At 35.7% G+C, this 21,961-nt stretch overlaps 2 protein-coding genes across 2 annotated transcripts in view; one reads left to right on the forward strand and one right to left on the reverse strand.

Annotated features, from left to right (window-relative positions):
* The window catches only part of LOC139133845 (laminin subunit alpha-2-like), a 110,046-nt gene that overhangs the window by 65,073 nt on the left and 23,012 nt on the right, over positions 1-21,961 (forward strand). Inside the window, 2 exon segments of the mRNA XM_070700607.1 lie at positions 171-268; positions 1,078-1,258. Of these exon segments, the coding sequence (XP_070556708.1) occupies positions 171-268; positions 1,078-1,258 (279 nt within the window).
* LOC139133846 (5-hydroxytryptamine receptor 1A-like) lies at positions 15,484-20,946 on the reverse strand. Its single transcript, XM_070700608.1, has one exon. The coding sequence runs from the start codon at positions 20,892-20,894 to the stop codon at positions 19,749-19,751; it is 1,146 nt and encodes a 381-aa protein (XP_070556709.1). The 5' UTR covers positions 20,895-20,946; the 3' UTR covers positions 15,484-19,748.

Genomic DNA, 21,961 nt, shown 5'->3' on the forward strand with positions numbered 1-21,961 from the left:
TTTTTGTATCCAAAGTCAATTTATAGGTCAATGAAGCTGAGTTGAAGTATTGTATTGTCATATGAATATCAGAAAATTTATTACTTGCTTCTATAATTCTTTTTCTTGATGTAATCTTTAAAAACAATGACCTTTTCAGTAAATTGTGACACTGTCTTCTGTTACCACAGGTTGATAGACTATGCAACAACTACTGATTTTGAGAGAGCACAAATTGGCCATTGCATGGCACCTTCAGAAATTGAAATACCAACATTAGCACCACCAGGTATGTCATATTTTAATCTCAGTCCGTATTGGTTTCAATCCATCGTTACCTTTTACTAGTAATTTCCAAACTGAGCAAGTCTGCAACAACTCCATAGTGTCAATACTGTCACATGCCATTCGGTAATATTGCACTTAAAGTTCAGGCAACATTACATTATTTATATCTGCATTTGTTTTGCAATGCAATTCAATATGGTTGACTTGTAATCCCACACAAAATGTTTGCTGATTCCTTTAACTCTGATTGAATGGAAAAAATGCTGTACAAAGTTGACTTTTCAGCATTTATAAATCTTTTCAGATTGCCCTGAAATCAATACTTGTAAAATTTAAATGCAAGTACTTTTGCACTTAACTTTTTCCTCAAGTGTTCAGACAGTAATATTGCTCATATCATTGCAATATTCACTGAAGACGTTTTTTGAAAAGATATACAGTCTTTGTTTCCCCTTCATTGATTACAAACTTTGACTCACTTGGCATTCAGTGACATGAATTGTGGGGAAATTTACTGGTTTTAACATAAAATTTCCGATATCATTCAAAGAAAATCTAAAGAAGAATGTTTTTCTCTGTGGCCTTTTGGAGTTTTACAGCCGACAGATATGTAAATGAAATCAAAGATTGGCACCTAGAAATCAGAGATGTGCTGGAAATGAATGTTTGAAATATGAAAGAAGTTATCTAGTGTAACAGTGTTGTACTTACACAAAATACTCAATATCTTTTCCACATAAATTGTATGTGAATTTATGAAAATTCTATGAGTGAAAAACAAATAATTGATAAAGGGTATTTATGTCTCAGCAATCACAACACAGAGGACTGAGGCTCCCCAACCAACAGAAGAAGTTTCCATGGTAACACCAGATACAGAGAGTTGCTATGAACCGTCTGCACCAGAGACCATGGCAGGCACTGTCCAGTTTGGTAAAACTACAAACAGTCACCTACAGTATGAAATCAGCAAAAAGAGTGTCAACAAACAGTAAGTTATACTTCAAGTTCAGTTTCAAAACTGCTTGTTTCCTTCAACCAATCATGTGTACTGCATGTTTCTTTGGGAGTCAGTGTGCTTTGGAGAAACAAGAAACAGGTGAAAAAAGAACAAATTCATCCCCAAGTGAAAACTGAATATTGTCTCTCCATTGCTGTTGTCTGCTACAGCATGGAGTCAGTCTCATGATATACAATGGTATAGTGGTACAGGACATACCACATGTTGAATACTCATTAACTGTGCAATATGCTAATACTCCAGATATATATTATTATACTCCAGATATATATTATTTTGAGAATTTAAGGTAATACATGCTGCAAAACTGAAAGACTTACAAGTTACAATACTGGATTCAACGGAGGGAAACTTTTAATCGTTCTCTGAAAATCAAGAATGAAAATCAGGGTCGCCATGCAAATTTGGTATTACAGAAATAAGCTTTCTTGATGTCTGAATTCAAAATGGCCACCATTCTCCAATGAAGACTCTGGAGATATATTGAAGATTTGATTTTCATAAAAACAAGATGTTGAAAACTTCATTTACTTTTCACAGTCTTCAAAATGAGGCCACATAAGCAGCAGACTAGGAACGTACGTGATTTTTAAAAAAAATTTAGTCGTAAAATCTGTCACGGAGGTGAATTTCACCTGAAAGTGTTTCCTACTTGATTCAATGATACAATCTAGCATGATGTGGTATAGAGGTTAATATCTTTTTATTCCATCCTTGTGATCACCGCTTCCCTCTCTGTTATCTCATCTTCCCATCTGTATTCCAGGTTCTGTTTGATTCATGGCGATGTTGTTATTGACAGTGATTTAATTGTTTTCGATGACTTACTTTATTCGTAGCCGACCGTTAATGTAACAGTTTGCACTTGAGTTTTTATCTGCGCTGAAGACGTCTTTTACAGCATCTCGTATATCTGTCAAGACTCTGAGAGCTTTGTCTGATGTTCTCGAGGCCGTCACATCTTACGTAAATACAAACCTTCTCCTCTTACGTGTAGTTGGTTGTGCTGTGTACAGCATTCAGTAACAGTTTTTTTTTAAGCGATATTGAAGTGTAACCCGGAAGTGATGTGGTGCTGTTGACAGCACTACATTTCCAGTAATAGCCAACTAAATTTTCAACTGTACGACTCATCATGTATGATGTCATAGCCTCGTTTTCCATCATACTACTTCTTTTCAGTGACAATTTTCTGAAAACAAAAACAGAGGTCAGATTTTCTGATTTTGAAGACTCGAAAATGATAAAATTGGTGGAGTATATATTTTACAAATTCAAATTAGCTTTTATTTACATCAGGCTATGAGCATTTCAGATTTTTCTGTGTATTAATGGTGGAACATGAATGTCACAAGTTTTTATTTTAATATATACTGGCTGTTTTAAAACTTTACAATGCTGTGGTAGCAATTTGTTACAGCAGATAAAGTGAATCTGAGAAATTTTGCCACTTGAAAATTCTACCTTTTGAAAGTGTCCCATTACCCAGTGAGTCGTGAGTGAGGATGGTGAATTTGAGACCCAAGGATGGTGTTGTGCCCTTGAGCAAGGCACTTTAACACTCAATGTTAAATTGGATAGTGTGGTGATTGGTGCCTCATCCTATACGTAGTCTTCTCATCCCATCATGATAGAGTGCTAGTGAATAAAAAAAGATTTTGACACGACAAGCGTCAGTCACACCTTGGCCACTCAACATTACACAGTGCATATCCCATGTCCAGCTCAGGGTCATTCTGTAATGAAAATGTTGCTACTGCACCAAGTCAGACTGGTGTTTGTTCTGTGTCGATGTCCTACACGGGCTCATCAACTCTTACCGCTATGATTAAAAAAATCAATATTTGTAGGTTAACGCGGTATTATATGTGATTACCTTGGGAGAAAATTATTTTTATTAATTTGAATCCAGAATTTTCAGATGTGATGCATTGATTAAATTGGTATATAAAATTTTAACTCATCTTTAAATTGTAAAAAAAAATGATTTATTACTCATACAACTTTATTTCTTCTTAAGAATTTTCTAATTAAACTCATTCAGCAAAAATCAATACAATTATTAACCTTTTGATTAATTATATTTACATAATTGGTAACAAGGTCGTATGCTTATTATGGTTGCAATCTAAGAGAGTGATCTTTAAGATCATGTTAATTATTTAGGAATAGAAATGCAAAAGTCATTTGAAAATGGGGATCTGGATTTTTTGTATGTTTACATGTTGTTTGTAGGGACAAGGTGATGAATGAAGCCAACTATTTTATGTTGATGTCATATGTGGCTATATTATACAGCTTTTTAGAAATTTGTAATGATACTGTCTCTTGAATGAAGGGGTTAATTGACTCATGTCTGTCGAGTGACTAGTACAAGAAATTTGCCCAGGAATATGTCTACAGTAGATTGCTGCAGTGTTTGGGATTTGAATTACATGCGCAGCATAGGCTGTGTTTATATGGCTTTTGTGTGGGTCAGAATTTCAGTAATCAATTGCCAATAAGCATATCGCCAGCAATTACCCTGTTTACACTGATTAGTTTCAAGGAAGTCGATGAATCCCGAATACCCTTGCACAAATAATTGAATTACTTTTAATTCCCTGGAGACGGCAACTTGACCAATTCATCAGGCTGAACAACACATGTGTCTTCAGAAATGAAATGCTTGCAGAATGTTATTGCAACATGGGAAGAAAGAATGTTTCACCGAACAAGCAAGGCGCAGGATTAGTACAGAGTTTTTGCAAAATTGGTTCAATACCCCCTCTTTACCTTTCATATTATCTAAAGTAAGTCATAATACGCAAGTGCACCATACAAGACGACAGAAATGGTTTCAGCATCGTTTGAATTTAATCACTCAATACTCACTCAATCCATATATAATCTCTCAATTTACTGGTGTTCAGGCAAGTTCAGTGCTCCCACAGTCTTTCAAGGCCAAATATAAAGCAGCGTAATTTCAGTCAACAAGACTCTTAACCACTAATGTTGTTCAAGCCAAGATGTACAAGCCAGTGCCTCATGATGTTGTTAGCAGGGCAGGTGATTACAAATATAAATCATGGTATCAGACTGTTTCTTTGTAAACCATCGGCAGATTAGCTTTACGTAAAAAAAATCCGAAAGAAAAGTTGTAAATTTCTTGTTAGCAGTACATTAGGATTCAGGAGAGAACTCGGCTGGCTGGGCATTATGTCGGGACATCAGCTCCTGGTGTGCTGACATTCTAGCATATTACTTGTGGAATTACAGAGCCGAATTATCAGTTTCTGAGTGCCCTGGTTCATTGCACTGCACATCCCAGTTTGATGAATAAATTTTCCACTCTTGATGAAATGGTTATTGAGCATAGAACTTTGACGTCATTATCCCACCGCAGTCTTTATTTTTGCGATATAAGTGTTGAAGGTAGCAATTAGGCGACAGAGGCGCATAATTACAAATTGCTGTAGCCTAACAATGGTTACATATCAGGCAGAAATTTGACTGGCAATTTAACAAATGTTTAATTAAGGAAAGGCGTTGAGGTATGTATCTGTCAGCTGGCGTTGATTATTGGAACAATTCTGAAAGCTTTTCAAGGCAAAATGAATTGTGTGGGATTGGAGCCTTGGCTTTGCTAATGGAAAGGCAACGCTTTGGGGTAATTAACTTGTATGTCACGTTTCTAAAGTGCCTTTGTTGATTAAGGTAATAGACGTCTTGTTAAAGTTTATCATGAGATATGTGACAGTCATATTAATAAGTGACTGTTTGAAATCAACAAGCACGAGCTTAGCCTAGGTCATGCCAAGGGCTTCACTCGCCTCAGATCTTCAGGATTGAAAATGGATGGAAATGTAATTCAAGACGTAGAAATTATCGATAATGTGTGACATGAGAACATCGTTTGTGATATCAAATATATACCACGGTGCTTTTCGACAGCTAAGCTGTAACATTACCACTGTTTGAACGCTGAAAACATGACCTTAGCGTTGATGTATCTGAAAAGAAAGAAGCAAATTTTAACATTGCCTGAACTGAATACTGAAAGATGCATTTTTGTGTACATAAAGACATCTACGACAGCATCGTCAAACATCGATGACGTGTTTCACCGTTGACACTGTCAAACATCTCATCACTTTTATCGATGAAAGTAAAAGCGCTTGGTTCGAAATAAATGATAAAACAATATGAAATCATCATGAAAAAGTATACAGCAAACATATGTACATATAGAAACCATGACAATGTTGATGTTCTTTTCTACTTAGATATGGAGTAGTCGAATCACTGGTACAATGAAAATAACAAACCTTTTGCAATGGAAGTTGTGAAATACAGAATTTTATTATTTGCCAACAAAAATGAAGCTGTTACATGTGTGTGTACTGTGAATTTACCTGTAGAGAAGTAACTTCTATCTGTGGTCTGGAACTGAAGGACACATGGAGTGTTCACAGGTTCAGCTCAGTGCAGTTTAGTTTTGTTTACAGGATTGATTATAAGAATTCCTTTCAGGATCCTGAGCATCCTTGTATCCATCTCTAGTTGCATAGTACATGTCAAGGATGTTTTTGAAAGCATTAACTGAAGTAGATGTTATGACATTTCCTGGTAAACTTTTCTAGTCACTAGAACCGTGCATGTATTTGTTTTTGAAAGCATTAACTGAAGTAGATGTTACTGCATTTCCTGGTAAACATTTTCACTCATTTACAACAATGCATGTAAAATATTTCCTGACATCAAGCTTTGCACAAGTTTTCTGTATTTCATGAGTATGTCCGTAGTAGCAAACATTAGAGCGCTCAAGGCCATCCTAGCAAATGAATAATATGCTGTTCACTCAAGTATGTATAATAGTTGATATTTGTTTCAGTGTGCGCACATGTGTGTTTGCTAAAAAAAAACTACACCATATTTTTTAACATGGACAGTGCCTAACATCTGCGGAGAAAGAAAATTAGGTCATGGTCTGTTTGTTTCAACCGATGTAAATGACTTCTGTTGTAACACACATTATCAAAATAATTTAAATAGACAATGACTATATGTCTTTAAAGATCAACTGCTGACTGTGTCCCTTTAAAAATCCAGCAGTGACTGTTTTCCGTTAAAGCTTATCAGTGACTCTGTCCCATTAACCCTTTGAGTGCTGTAATTGTTTCCACCAAAATTCTAGTGCAACATTTTTACCAATTTTTATGAATTTTTCTGTAATTTTTTGATAATTTGGGACCAAATGGACATCACATTTCATTGGCTACAGTTTGTTATCAAAATTTCGACAAAAATCTGAAAAAAATTGACTGGAGTATATTTTCTAAAGGTGACAAAAATTTACTTTGATGCTCCAAGGGTTGAGGATCCTTGCTAACCTTGTTATGTATGCTGTGGCATAGTCATGTACATCAGTATGTTTTGCAACATGATCTAACATGGCTGCCTCGTGGTATCCATCCCTTCTAGTTGTAAGACCTACAATACAGTGTTTGCAGTAGCTCAACAATTCCTGTTGCCGTCATTACAGTAGTGTGCAATCACTTCACAATGTTCACACTGATGTGTCTCGGTGATAGTTTGCCACTCTCAACGTGAAATTTCATCTCCCATTTGTTTGAGTAGACCTTTTTGCAAGTGCCCAGTTCAGTAAATCATAAAAACAATTTTGGTCATTCAGTTAGTGTATCTGCTCATTTTCTGTAATGTCTCTCAAACGACTGCCGGTGAATTACTGTCAAAAGTACTTCCAACAATTCTTTTCATCCAGTTTAATACTGACATACCTCATGAATCAATACTAGATCCGATGCGTAATGTGTATACTCTCCAGGAAAAGAAATTAGTCACTAGTTAGTCTCGGTAGATTTTTATGCTGATTATTCCTCTCTTCAAGTGTCCCATAGGACAGATGAAACCGCAGCAGCACAGTCCATAAACCTTGTTTCTCTGAGGTAAGAGCTTGGAGGTCTGCAAATTTTTGTCCTTTGATCATGGAAAAAGTCAGTTCTGTCTCTTGAATCTCTTCCGCTCCGTCGAATATTGCATGAAACGTCGCATGAAATAAACAGACACAGGAAATCTGGCTTGGCAATTCTTTGATTTTCGTTCGCTATACGGCCCTTGCCACTGACTGTGCCACATGGCTAGATCTGCTTTTTGATCACCATCAATTAATTCTGCAATTGAGAATCATTTATCTGGATCAGCTACTGACAAAGTTATCCATAAATTTGTTTATCCTCCGTTATTATCATTTACTTTATGCGACAGTCGCTTGGTGCATTTGATCAACCATGAGCAATATTCATTACTGTGATTAGCATCATGACAGAAGATCAAATTTATAGAAAGTTGAAATACACCCAGGGAATATACCAAGGGTAAAAGTATGACTTTGGTGCCATCTTGAATTTGTCATTGTGTTTACATAATGATCCATGCCACATCCCTCCATAATGTCTTTTGTTAGATATCATCTTAAAATGGGATACGTTTTTAATAATCATCTGATGATTTGATTGTTAGGTTGGGTGAATGATTTGGTAATCAGTCATTATAGACTAATGGATCCATGAAGAGACTGATAGACAAAGGAAATGCATACTTATGTTCTCAGGTGTTCTGAAAATCAAAGTGCTGGCATTAGGACAATATTTTACAACAATTTCACAAGCATTGTCAAATGTTAGCAATCCTGTCTGTATAATTTATGCTCAGGCAATTATTGTACTGTGACAGATGAAGCTGCAAATGATGATTAGAGTTCAATTTCTTTGTGATTCGTGGTTTTAATAGGCGTTGTGGGCCTTCCTCCAAGTATTAATAATTACCTTTAATATATTAAAAGAATGCTTCCTCTTGACGCAATTCTATCTCTTTGATTTAAAATTGTAGTGTTCAGAGGTCTTGGCGATATCAACACAAGATAACTTTAATTTTCCCTCAGGCTAAAACTATAGATTTACTGAGACACTGTGACGTCAGTGTGTTGCAATACTGGATGGACCCTAAATCAAGAGTAGAATTAATTTTCAGAAAGTTAATTTTACCATGCTACATTGTTGATGTCAAAACTAATTAAAACCATAATGAAACCACGTAAATTACCTGTGTATGGTTAAAATTGTGCTGCCTTGCTACTATGCTCTGAATTTTGAATTGTTTATACTATAACACTAAGTGGTATCACAAGGGAGTCCATCACACAAGCAATATATGGATCTATCTCATAGTACCTGCCTCGTAGTGCTAGTAAACAGATTTCACTTCTAATTTTCAATTTCTTCAAATAATTCCTTGTTTAATCTGATATGCTATGTTTTCTCTGGTATAAACCTTGTAGGTTTCAGGACACGTGTTTGAAAAATTCAGTGTTTTTCTATACCAAGGCGTATGAATCAACTGCTGTTCTGTTTATTTTTGTACAGTAGCCATTTAAATGTTTTCATTGATATGTTTGTTACAGAAGTTCCAAAATCTTACCTCCAGAGCAGCCAAGTACGCCATTATGAATATGCAAATATGATTGTGCTTGGCCAATATCCATAAACATGTATCAGACAGCGCTGTGTATACGCAAAGATCTAATATGTGAGAGCAGCGATTGTAGAGCGCTGAAATTAGGAAATCATTTTTCATTTCTATTTATTTCCACAGCAGGCAGCTGTCTCACTTTCACATGTCGTGATTACTACAGCTGAGATCACTAAAAAGTGATGTTTGATGACTACTCCAAAAATTACCTCTCACAGCCTCCAGTAGTAACATAGCGACGCTTTTTTTTAAACATTTCACTGTCTTCAGCAGCCAGCATCCATCAATTGGCTTTTTCTTCTCCAGAATTGAACTGTTCGCTTGGAGCAACATATTGAGTTGTGCATGTATTGGGTTCTTGACTGGACTAATTAAATTTTCAATTACCCAGCAGCTTTGAACAACATCCCTTGCATCCTAAATTCACTTCTTCCTCCTGTAAGTGTTTTAAGTGAATTGACCTGACTTTTTGTGAGTAATATCGCTGATACAAGTCAGATTTCAGATTCTAATATTTATCTCGCAAAACTTCTGGACTGACTTCTGGCCTTTTTATTGCTTCAATATTTCATCTGGTTTCACATGTGTTATATTAGATCATTTGTTTTCTCAGCCAGGTAGCCATAAGTACATTGAAAATCAGTATTTTTGTATTTTAGACGTGGTCCAAAAATAATATAAGAAGTCTTTCGTGTGAGTTCATAAAGCATTTATCAAAAATCGAATGTTTATGATATGTAATGTCAGTGGGTGATATTGAGATCAATTTATTCACATTCCTCTCAAGTTGAGTGAGTAATGTGTCCAATATTTAGGAGAAGCAAATCAGGCAGTATGCTTCACCTTTTCACCACCATGGTATGGCCCAAACCCATTGTTGTCAATGGTAATTGTGGACCCATCCACAGGGAATCGGGGTGAACAGCTTCAATATACATGCTGATGCTCTGTTTAGTTAATCCACTACCGTGAAAGAAGGCCTTTGAGAATTATGTTTGCTTTGTTAAAATATCAGTAAATTTTATGAATTTCAAAGCTAATTTGGTGGAAATGACAAACTGCAAAAATCATTGTATAACTGTCTATCCTTACAACTGAGACATAAATAAATTAAAATGAACAATACTGTGTTGTGATAATCAACATCCTTTTAGTTTCTATAAGAAGGATTTAACTTCAATGCAGGCACTGAAATATGGCTGTAGTCTGTCTCTGTCTTGACTATGGAAAATCACATGAGTAAAACAACATTATTTCTATATCGATTGCACTGTATCCATAGCAACTAATACCATTGCATTAAGTTGTAATTTCCTAATCTTTTAATAAGGAAAGTACAAGCTGATAACTTATTATTTATGAGTTTGTGTTGCCGTGGTAATATTTTACCAAAGAGATACGTACTCCGAGTACGCCACATTAAAAATAGTCAAATGACACAGATGTACTGATTTTCTATTTGCAGTTTTTAGATGCTGCAATATAAATTTCTGGATTTGTCATTGAATAGACAATAAATCAGATTTAATGTCCTTTTAATATCCAACCTTATACGGTACACAAACAAGAAGATTACCTCAGTATCCAAATTTTAATTCGCGTTTTGTAAAAATCAATGAACCATGGAATATTATTCCGTCATTAAGATATTTTGAAAAGTATCGTTTTACAATATTCGTCCACCAGGCACAACTTATCAGAGAGCATCAAGCTCAATTATGCATCAGATACAGTGATTTGCTTAGCCATTAGTCAGTGTTTTGATATCTTTGATACCCTGGGAAGATATGGGCTGTGATTATGAAAACTGCATGAGTACTGAATGACAGGTGATGAGCTGTTCATATCTTATTTGTTTATCAACGTTTAAGTCCCCATGGAAAAGCTATCTTACAGATCAGATAGTGCAGACCTTAGTGCAGATAACTATAATATATTCAAGAAATTCATTTCTGTTATAGCCTTTGGCTAGTTTTTATATTTTTTTGATTTTACAAACCTGCTCATTTATCAACTTGGATTCGAAAATTTAAAATGAAGATAATTAATTGTAAATATCAACCCTGTGAGTGCTGTAATTTTTCCCGCCAAAATTTTAGTACAGTATTTTACCAATTTTTTGAATTTTTCTGCAATTTTTTTCGTAATTTTGGACCAAATGGACATCACATTTCATCGGCTACAGATTTTTATCAACATTCTGGCAAAAATTTGAAAAAAATTGATTGGTGTATGTATAATAAAGGCGACAAAAATTTACTTTTGGCGCTCAAAGGGTTAAATGCGCAATATAAGGGTATGAAGACACAGGGAAAGCTGAATGAAATTTTTGCTGAATATGTAGATTTGGCCTCAAATGTTTGGCCAAGATTAAATCAGACGGCTATCTGATGACTTCAGTTGTTGAAATATTTGATGTGGCACTTTGCAGTGGATAGACAGAGTTTGATTGCTTCACTTGACTGATCATGAAGACTAGCAATATCTATCATGTTTAGATCAGTGCATGACATCCACACTGATAAGCTAATTGTACTCAATTATCACTGCCTGGCATTCCCACCACCCGAAAGACGTAATTGCATCAATTTTCCGCGTCAAAGACAATTTTGTGATTGGCTTTATCTTGAAGATTGGACTTCGCAGTGTCAATGAAAGCTGTCTTTCATTTCGAAAAGGCTCAGTGAACAACACACATAGTCAATCTCGGCATCGGTATAACACTTTCCACAGATGTCAATATTCATTCTGGTGTGTGTGTGAGTACATGCGTGATCTAAAATGATAATGGATCTGTGATCTAAATGCAGCAAAATAACCACAGATATTGGCGGTTTTATTCGTAGCTGTCTTGCTAATAATATATGCCTTGTAAAGTAGACATTTGTTCTCTAAGACATGTCAACATTCTAGAAAATTCTGAATGAAAATTGCTGTTTTCAAACTCCACATTAACATCCATTGAAATTGCATTTTGTAAATTTTCCAATTATCTCTTTAACTTGGACGTTCAAATATTCATATTTTGTATCGTATATAGCAGCAGAGATATATCATCGTGGCTTTATTCACGGTGTATTGATCTTGTTTGATGACTTACTCTCAGCTACATTACCGTGATGCACACTAATTGATCGCAATTCCATTAAGACTAGCGGTTTGCATTGTGCCGATTTCACAATCGCATCAATGGCCACGGTTTACATTGCGGTGGAAAATCCGTTTTTTGTCTCAGCTAACATTTTACTCACACAAGACTTGCCATAAGGCAGTGATTTACATCCATATTGCCAATAATAATGCTGCCGGTGTTCAAATTACCAGAACGTACGTTTACTTTTCAAAATAGGAATAATTCATATCTCATATCTGCTGGATGGTTCAGTGTGTCACATCTGTTTTCACTACCTTAAGTTCAAAAACATTATACTTTATTAGTCTGCTGTTGTCAAGATGTGCCGTAGTAAATAGTACTTTCATTTGGCATAATTTTTGTGAGTGGTTTTCAGTGCACAAAATTATCATTAAATGTTAAAAGTTGTAGTAGTCCGTATTGCAAGATTTTATATCCACTTAAAAAAATGTATAATTATTCTGATGATTATGTTCAGGTGTTATTCTTCTTGATGGGACGTTACAAGTGATTAAATTGATAGTCATCCAATTGCCTATGTGCATAGAATAATTACTTAATTAGACCCCAAAGGCAATTATTACAAATATGCTGTTCTGGATGAAATATTAGGTTCCAAGTGAAACGGCAAATGGAAATCAAGCAAGCCACAAGAATTATGCCAGACTTTAACCAATGGGGAAATATACTTGTATGATAGTTTTAGGTTATCTGGCTGCAAGTCAGAAATTTTCTGATAAGATTTGTAAAATATTTGCAAAAGAAGGCAGCAGTTGTTACAAATTCATAGTTTTGGTGGTCAGATGAATAAATTTACAATTTGATAACAAGAGTTTTGGCGATAGAGTAAAAATACATCACCTATTTGGTCGAGTGTTAATGAAGATTAAAATGGATCCCAGTAAGGTAGTTACATGCTGAAACTTTTGCTCAAACTTTTCCCCGATCAAACTTTTAAACCTTTTCAGAATCAAGGACGTGAAACAGTAAAAGAATCTAGCACCAGAGACACAAATCACCTAGGATTCACTGACATTTAAAATTCTAAAAAGCTGCCATCTCTGTGTCAATTCTGTGGGGAAAAATTAAATTTTGAGTTTCACAAAAATAAAACTTAATTTACTCCAAGAGCTTCATAATAAACCCACACACAAAATGGTGGACCAGCAAAGTATTGTAAAAGTTTAGGAGTCTGAATATCTTTCCCAAGGCACATTCTACCTTAAATTATATTACATTTGCATAATGCTATTAGTTTAAAAACATACCTATAAAAAGATAAGTTTATCAGATTTACATTGCAATGTGTTGACTTCAACAAACTTGATAGATTTGATAGATATGTCTTCCTTGTGATAAACTAATTCTGATTTTCATGACGCAAACCTTTTACAGGGTACGATCGTCATTGACTTTGAGGATCAGTGTAGTTCATCAAAATTCTCATTCTCATGACTTTCTTCTGTACGTAGAATGAACTTCAAGTTGTTGTTTTCACTCAGAAAACCAGTCTGAGTGTGCATCAGTGTCTCGGGTTCTGGGCGGCATCATGGGATCTTGACTGACTATGATATTTTTTTTTCACTGCTTTGCATTCAAACCATATGACATCAAGTATGACATCATTGAAAAGTGTGACATCATCAGCAAAAACTGTGACATCATCAGTGACAAGTATGACATCATGGAAAACTGTGACAACTGTAAGCCAATAAAATCAGCAATGTCAGGATTTGAGAAGTTTCATTTTCTCAGCTTGCGTGTTCTGCAAGGGAAAGCAGTGTAACTAACGAACAGAATTATCCTTTTATAAACAAGTTTGACTTCAAGGGCATTGCCCACTGGTCTTTCATTCTTCTATTGATTTCACTCAAAATTGAAAGGAAAGAAATCACAGTGGCATATGTGGGCAGTATAGTTGATTGGATCATGTGACTCTTGCCAGATGGCAGTTTCCATTGTGATGAAGTATATGAAATTATAACAAGACGTGGCCGCGTTTGCTTTCATGTCTGTCCGTTTATTTTGTTCAAATAACATAGTCTACAAAGGTGCATCAAATCAAAATAGTACAAATGCTGTTGTAGTTAGCAACAGTGAAAATTGCAGAAAATTATTTTTGTGTAGGAATTAAAGCGGTTGATCAAAGAATTATTTGACTTGTGTGTCTTGGAGCAAATTTGTTCTCCCTTGCAATGATTGCTGTACTGGAACTATCATATAGCATTTAATCCAATTTGAAATTCATCTCACAGATTTAAAATTCATCAACTTTGTACTCAATGGAGAGAAGCGGCAAATTATGTTTTTCACTGATTTTTTGACATGCCAATTGCAAGTTCTTGTTCTTCTCCCTAAAACATGTTAAAATACTTCCTATTCAGCTTGTCAACACAGCATGTATAAATGTAAAGGACACCATTGTTGCGTACATTTGAACTCTAGTGCAGATTGAGATACACGTATCACCAATAATAATGCAGTCTACACATGTACAGGCTGAGTTGACAAGCTGAATGCTGTGTATCTCAACATGATGTGCGGAAAGTAGAAAAAGAAACTGATGTTGACACAAAATAAACTTGTTGAAAATATATCATCAGAAGCTACAGGTATTATCCCAGTAATTTAGAACATTGCTGTATAAGCTTCATCGTTTGTACTTTTACTGTGAAATTGATCCATTGAAATACTCTAACCACAGAGATGTGTATATTTCACTGTTGTCAACCACTGAACAGGTGAGTGCAAGCAAGTCAGGGACACAAAATGACTGCGTAGACTGTTTCACTGAGTCATTCAGCTTGTCACAGATTAGTCCTGCTGTATCACAAAAGCTGTATCACATGTTGTATGAGGTGTGATTTTCAAGGGTTGCATACAAAATACATCAGTAGTGAAAATACCATCATAGTGCAGTCATTTCATTTCACCACGTCCCAGTCAAGTATGCGCAAGTTCTTGGCTTAGTTTGTGTATCAAAGATTCTTCCTCTACGAGGGCAATTACGCCGTGCATTGCTAAAGTTAAGTGAATCATGCCAAGTCCTTCAGCGTTTTATGACTTTATTCAAAGTAACCGATGTAAATCCAGTCTGAAAGTCTCCCCTCTGAATGGGACAGCATCCATCATAGGTCATTCAACTTTATTAAATTTGGAAAGAGATTGTTGTGGTAGTCATTAAGTGTGGAAGTGTGGACAATTTATCTCAGGGTACTGCTGGACAATTTATCTCAGGGTACTGCTGCTGCGGTATATTTCAGTTCTCCTGCTAAATGGCTCAATATTCTAGGAGTATCTGAGACAAGAGAATTTTCAGTTTATACATCTCACATACAAGTCTGTATTGATATTGATTGCTGCTGATGACGAAATAACAGGTTTCCAGAAAAAAAAATGAACAGTGGGCCTGGGAGAGAAATCAAACACGGAGTCCCGTGAGAGTCCCTGTAAAGTGAACACAGGCATGACTTCAAAGGATGAGGGGGACAAGCTGCCGTGAAATAAAGCGAACATCAGAGGCATATGCTATAACATTTTATTGCAATCAAATAAAATTTTACAGAGTTATTTGTACATCAGTTTGTTCATCATCATAACTGCTATTGCTATAGCAACACTTTGAACATCATTGAGCTTTAAACTTGAAATCAGATACTATGAGTGGCATTTGATCTACGCATTGTAGATACTTAAAAAACCATATGTGATGGTCACATGACAGTCACATGATGCTCTCATAGATATTTTTGAATGTATTATATTCTATCATGTCAATGACTTAAAGTTTCACATGATCTTCATGGAATGGATGTAACGCGACTTGGTTGTTCATTGTTTTTGCTAAGGTTTGGATAGATAGGTAAATACTAAATTGTATAGGAACCACTACCTTTGTTGTTCTCGAATAAAATTTTATAATAATCTCAGGGGAACCCTGGTTACGTGACTGGGGAACACTGATTAAATTTACCGGGGTACCATCAAAAAACACTGTTGTTTTCCAGGGACCAATTAGTGACCATCCAATGGCAGTTCCCACACCCTGTGCTCCTCACATTGTTTTTAACCCTTACACAGCTATGATTTGGCCCAAACCCACTGTTATCAATGGTGATTGTGGACCAGTTTATAGGGAATGGGTCAAGAAAATACCAGTTAGATTCAATCCAGCACGATCTGTGAAAAGACAGCAGCACAAAACCTTGCCCCATGTCTTTAAGTCACATGAAAAGCGGATAATAAAATCCAGTCGAGAAAATTTCTCAGGGAACATAGATAGGATGGAGTTAATGTTTAATAATACACAATCTGAAGAGGCTTAATTATAACTAGAATTTTCATTTACTGTTTCGCACTCAAGAAATGACAACAACTAGTAAAATATATCTTTTAATATTATTTCACCCCGGGAGTGTTTTCCTGTTGGTGACGATTCTGTAATAGATTCAGTTGTCTGTTTCAAGGTTGACAAAGAACTTTGTTTGCAGTATTGAACCTCCCATGTCTGAAGACTCACAATCAAACATAAAACAAACAAGTACGAACGACCTTTAACGTTTCAGTAGTTGTTAAAGTGCTGACCATACAGATATGATGTATACTATGAATTTAATCTTAATGTGAATGATTATTGTGGAAGTTTACTTTTGTTTTGAATTTCAGTGAATTTCAACAGGTCCTGTAGAGCTTTGGAAGTGTTCCCACAAAGTTATATATTTGCCATAGCTTTGATATTTTCTTTACTCCATGGTTTGCAGCAGAAGAATGATCATTTCAATTGCAAAAGTTTATAATAATAATAAAAAATTCATATCCTTGATGGAAGTGTAGTGGTTCACAAGTACTGCCATTTGCATTGAACATACCCATACGCATAATAACAAACTCTTAAGGTAGTGTTCCTCGAGAGTGAAAGACTTGAACTTTTGCTCAAACTTTGCTAAATGCTAAATGAAACTTTCAGCCATACACTTACCAAATCAAGAATGAAAATCAGGGGTCATCGTGCAGTTTGGTAACAGAGAAACAAATTACTTGACATTTACCGATATTTGAAATTTTCAAATAACTGCCATCTCTGTGTTAACTCTATATGGAAAAATAAAACTTTCAATTTTCGAGAAAACTAAGATGGCGAAAATATTTCTTACTCAAAGAGCTTTTAAATGAGCTCCCACAAGTGGTAGAGCAGAAAAGAATTGTCAAAGTTTTTAGTGTGAATGTCTGTGCCCGAGGCACATTCTAGCTGAAGACAGTCTGATCTATGACACACAAACAGAATATGGTAAACAAGGAAAATATCTGTCTTTTAACAAGTCAACTAAACTGTTATAAGACTACTAGTAGTGTGGACAGTTTGAGTATGCAGACTTTTCTGATTTTCTTGTCTATCTATTTGCCAGGCTTACCGCGGATATTGTTATTCAACCCAAAAGCAAAACCGTAGGTGTAAGAGAGCCTGCATCACCTTCTGGTTGTATAATAATTTAATAAATACACAATGGATATTAATTTGCAACTGGTTTATTTTCACAGACGCTACATTAGTGAAATCTGTACGCCACATTTGCATATGGTCATACACTCTGTGTTTGCACGTTTTTATACTCGCTTTTTAGGTTTCACTGTTACTCACACGCAGCAGCCAATGCATAGTTGCACCTGTGTTTCGATTAAATTTTTTTTGCACAGTATTAAAAGAAAGGCTGACAGACCAAAGAAATATTTAAAATCTAAAATTAGAAGAATCTGATCGCAAACTTTGTCATTTTAAACGAGTAAAGAAAATCCTGTTTCCTTTCAAGGAAAGGGCTAGGTGTGTTCCGCCTGAACTGGTGACTATATGGTAGTTGAATCAAGTGTGTTCTGAGTAACGCAATGTATTATCTAGGATTTTCACATTCAAACATTGCGAAATATCAGTAGTTCATAAGGGCAATGCACTAACTATTTTAAGATTCCTGGTTTAACCCTTTCACCGCCATGGTTTGGCCCAAACCAAATGTTATCAATAGTGATTGTCAGTCTGTTTACAAGGAATTCAGGGTGAGCAGGTTAAATCAGGAATCGCAATGAATACTGAATGCAGAACACTGGGTCCAGTTTCCATTATTGCAATCACATTTTCTAAGGGTACCTCCCTGGCCATGAGAAGCAATGCGACCCCCTAGGATTATGCTGATTTCTAAAAGTAAGGTTGGACCCAGTGTCCTTCAGTCTTGCAAAATATTGTAATAGTGGTAAAGATAGCTGTTGCTTAGTAACAGCTGTTGTGATATATTCATTACTATATTCATTGATATTTGTCAGAAAGCCAGGGAGTAGTACTGTCTTTTGATAAGTTAGACAACGTCATGTGACTCTGATGCAGAGTCGGGCTATTTTCTTGAAAATTGTTTTTTTTTTATGCTAATACACAGATGAAATCAATAATTGGGAAATATTTCCAACTTGGAGCAACAGGAACTAGGTGATATTCATCGGTTGAAGTGCGATTCTGTAAGACCATTTCACATTTTGTTGTTCAGAGTTAGCTAGTGTTTATTGGTATGAAGAATCTTTGGTTTTAATCTTCTATTCATTTTCAGAAAGTCTAATTTATCTCTCCACTGAATTCTTAAAGGAACAACATATATTACTTCAACTGATAATGAAGTTTATCTTGATGACACAAGATTTAATCTCTGTAAGACATCCACACTGTGTCAGCATATTGAAATAGTTGTAGCCATTAAACAGGGGAAGTCTTAGAGTTTGAAAATGTTAATGACATTGAAGAAACTGAATGTGATAATAATTTAGCATGTAAGAGCCTCATACAGTGTATTATTTATGATATAAGATACACTCTTAAAGCCTCTTGATTGGATACAATCTTAGACTTTGCCACATTTCCTTTCCATCAAAATTTCGCTGTTTCTATAGCAACCCCTGGCTACAATACAAATTGGTCACACTATTATGGGGCAAATTTTTTTACAGTTTTGTGAGTCATATGCAAACTGAGTTATAGTCTAGCCAGAAGAAATTTATCGGCAGATATATTTCAATAAAATTCATAGCAATGCATCTGCTAATTTTGCTGGCCCTTTACTTGGAAATGTAATTTAGGGCGGTATTTTCATGATTAATTCAGCTGATTACATTTGCTCTAACCATACATTTGCTCTAACCATTATGTAATCATTTTGTAAACCGTACAGCCATCACAAATTACATTTGTAAATTTGAGGGTATAATCGGATATAAAGCAAGTGCCGGACAAAAACAAGACTGACTGTTGATAAAAATGCTTGGATGTGACCACTGTTATTTAGCATGCAGTAAAATTGCAGTTGAGGATCTCAGAAACACATTGAGTTATTATCTATCGTCTGATCTCTAAAATGCATTTCATCGAACAAGTGTCCTCAGATGTCGGAGGAATTGCAGTTCATATGTTTTTCAAGGAAATAGCTCGGCAAACAGAAACAAGATGTGTTAAGCAAAGAATGCCTCCAAGGAATTGTACAAGTCACAGAACGTCTACTCACTTGTAAAATAAAATACCCAAGAATATACGTGTAAGGTGAAAGCCTGTCCATTAGAGTTAAAGCTTGATAATCTCTCAAAACCTAGTTGGAAGATTCATGTATTTTTAAATTTACATCAAACTACATTAGTGTCATTGACATAAACTCACCTTGCAAATTTCAAATAGTGTATTTTGTCATCAGTTTTCTATAGAAGTCACTTACTTATACCTTGAAGTGATTTTATGTAAACACTTAATACACAGTTCTGTGTAGAATTGTCCTAGTATCGATGTTGACAATATTGACATTTAAGTATTTTATGGAAGGCATTCTTAAATTCCTTGTTGAAGACTGTATATATTATAGGATTCAAGAGCGAATTAACATAGCCTAACCAGTTAATGCAACTTCTTAATGGAGGGGGAACGTTACAGTTTTCTTTGCAAAATGGCAGAACAAGAGCAACGATAAAGAACGGCAACCAGCATACAACAAATGCACCCGTCACAATACCTAGAGTTTTTGCAGCTTTGCGTTCACGGGCTTCAGCCAGATGTCTTTTGGAATTTTCTAGTGTTCTGATTGGACTTGGCAACGCTTGATGGTGGTTGCTAGGGGAACCATTACCAATGACGGTGGTCACTGTTGCAACTGTAGAATTATCACTGGCATACTTGGACTTCTGCAGGGCTTTGCCTCGAATACGGAATTTTGCAACCTGATAGATTCTCCAGTAAATAATCAACATGACAACCATGGGGATGTAAAAAGCTCCAAACGTTGAGAAGACAGTGTATCCTAAATCTTGACTGATCCGACAGTCGTATGGGTCAGCTTTGTCGTCTGGTGTCCGCCAACCAAATAACGGTGCAATTGAAATGATAGCAGATATTAACCAAACCAAGGCAATCATTAACAACATCCGCCGTGGAGTTCGTTTGGACGTATACTGTACATGTTTTGTAATTGACCAGTACCTGTCTAAGGCGATAACACACAGGTTTAAAATACTTGCAGTACACAGCAGTACATCCATGGAGATGAAGAAATCACAAACTTCTTGGCCCCAGATCCATATCTCTGTCACTTCTAGGACGGCAACTAACGGCATGACAACAGTAGAGACTAACAGATCAGCAACAGCCAAAGACGCAATTAAATAGTTGGGCACTGTTTGCAGAGTACGCTCCAGTAATATTGCAATGAGTACAAGACAGTTCCCAAAGATGGAACTCAGGATGATCAAACTTAACAGCGTCACCAAAATTATTTTCTGCACTGTAATGTCAATGGTTACGTCGTCTTCCAGCGTGCTGTTACTCAGCGTACCATTATAGTATTGAGACACTGAAGTCCTCAGTGTGTCATTTTCAAGTATCCAAGATGGTATTGTCTCATTTCCGTACATGGGTATATTGACGTCCATTCTGGTGTTTGTCTTTGCTCTAGAAAGTGATGTAAATGTTATGCTGAGTGAGTCCAGCACGCACATAAATACAGCTACCTCATTATAATATTTAAATTATCCCACAGGACTTTCTATTTCAGACTAACCAATGGAGGCTGGATCGCCATAACTACATCGCCAAACCCCTTAGGTTGCCAGCTATTTGTATGTACATTAGTTTGTAACCTCTCAAGTTGATCAAATCAGCGGTTATTTCAAAAAAACTCTCCCACACAGGTTAATCCTGATTACAATCATGTTGGGGACCCAAAATGGAATTTCAAATTGAATTTAAATTTGTCAAAAACATAATTCAAACAATATCCATTTTGCTAACAGCAAAGTTTGGTTTTTCAAAACATTGGTACTGATTTATCATTTGATAGGAACGCCAATTTTGTATGTGATTGTATTATAAGCTGTTAACAGTCTGTTATGTGCATTCGCTGTCAGTTACTCACAAAACTTGAAAGAAAATACAGATATTTGTAGCTTAGAAAAGACAACTGAAAAAATATTAATAACCAAAATGCTGTTACTGTCACCAAATATGAAGCATACCATAAGAAGTTATATAGTACATCATAAAATAGTGATTTAATGATATTTTTGAAATGAAGGCAAACGTTAAATGGATTGGTAAAAATATAAGATTCAGCAAGTCAGTAGTACTTGAAGCACTGATTGAGACGCGTATGATAATTGATTGCCTCTTCAGAAACTATATTAAGTTGTGCCGCAGAATTCATTAATAAGGGTCGTTAGCAGAAATTACCCTGTAGCAGGAAGAGTGAATTGATAGGGTTTCATCCGCACGGACAAGGAGGCCTTTCCAAAGTGATTCCTGGATAAAGCCTGTGTTGTTTAACAACAAGAAAATGAATTGAAGTAAAAGTTTTGATAGCTCGCTATTGATAGAGCACAAACTTTGAAATTTGTGGTTTTTGTTGTACTATTCCTAAAGTATGAAGAAACATTTCTCTGTAAATCAATTCTCTAGGCAAAAACCTATCAACTGTATTTTGTGATCGGTGCCATATGCCACA

The sequence above is a fragment of the Ptychodera flava genome, chromosome 5, assembly GCF_041260155.1.
Source record: "Ptychodera flava strain L36383 chromosome 5, AS_Pfla_20210202, whole genome shotgun sequence".
Taxonomy (NCBI): Eukaryota; Metazoa; Hemichordata; class Enteropneusta; family Ptychoderidae; genus Ptychodera; species Ptychodera flava.

Bases quoted from the DNA above. Each gene is read 5' to 3' on its own strand.
- LOC139133846 (XM_070700608.1), bottom strand. From the start codon at position 20,894: ATGGACGTCAATATACCCATGTACGGAAATGAGACAATACCATCTTGG.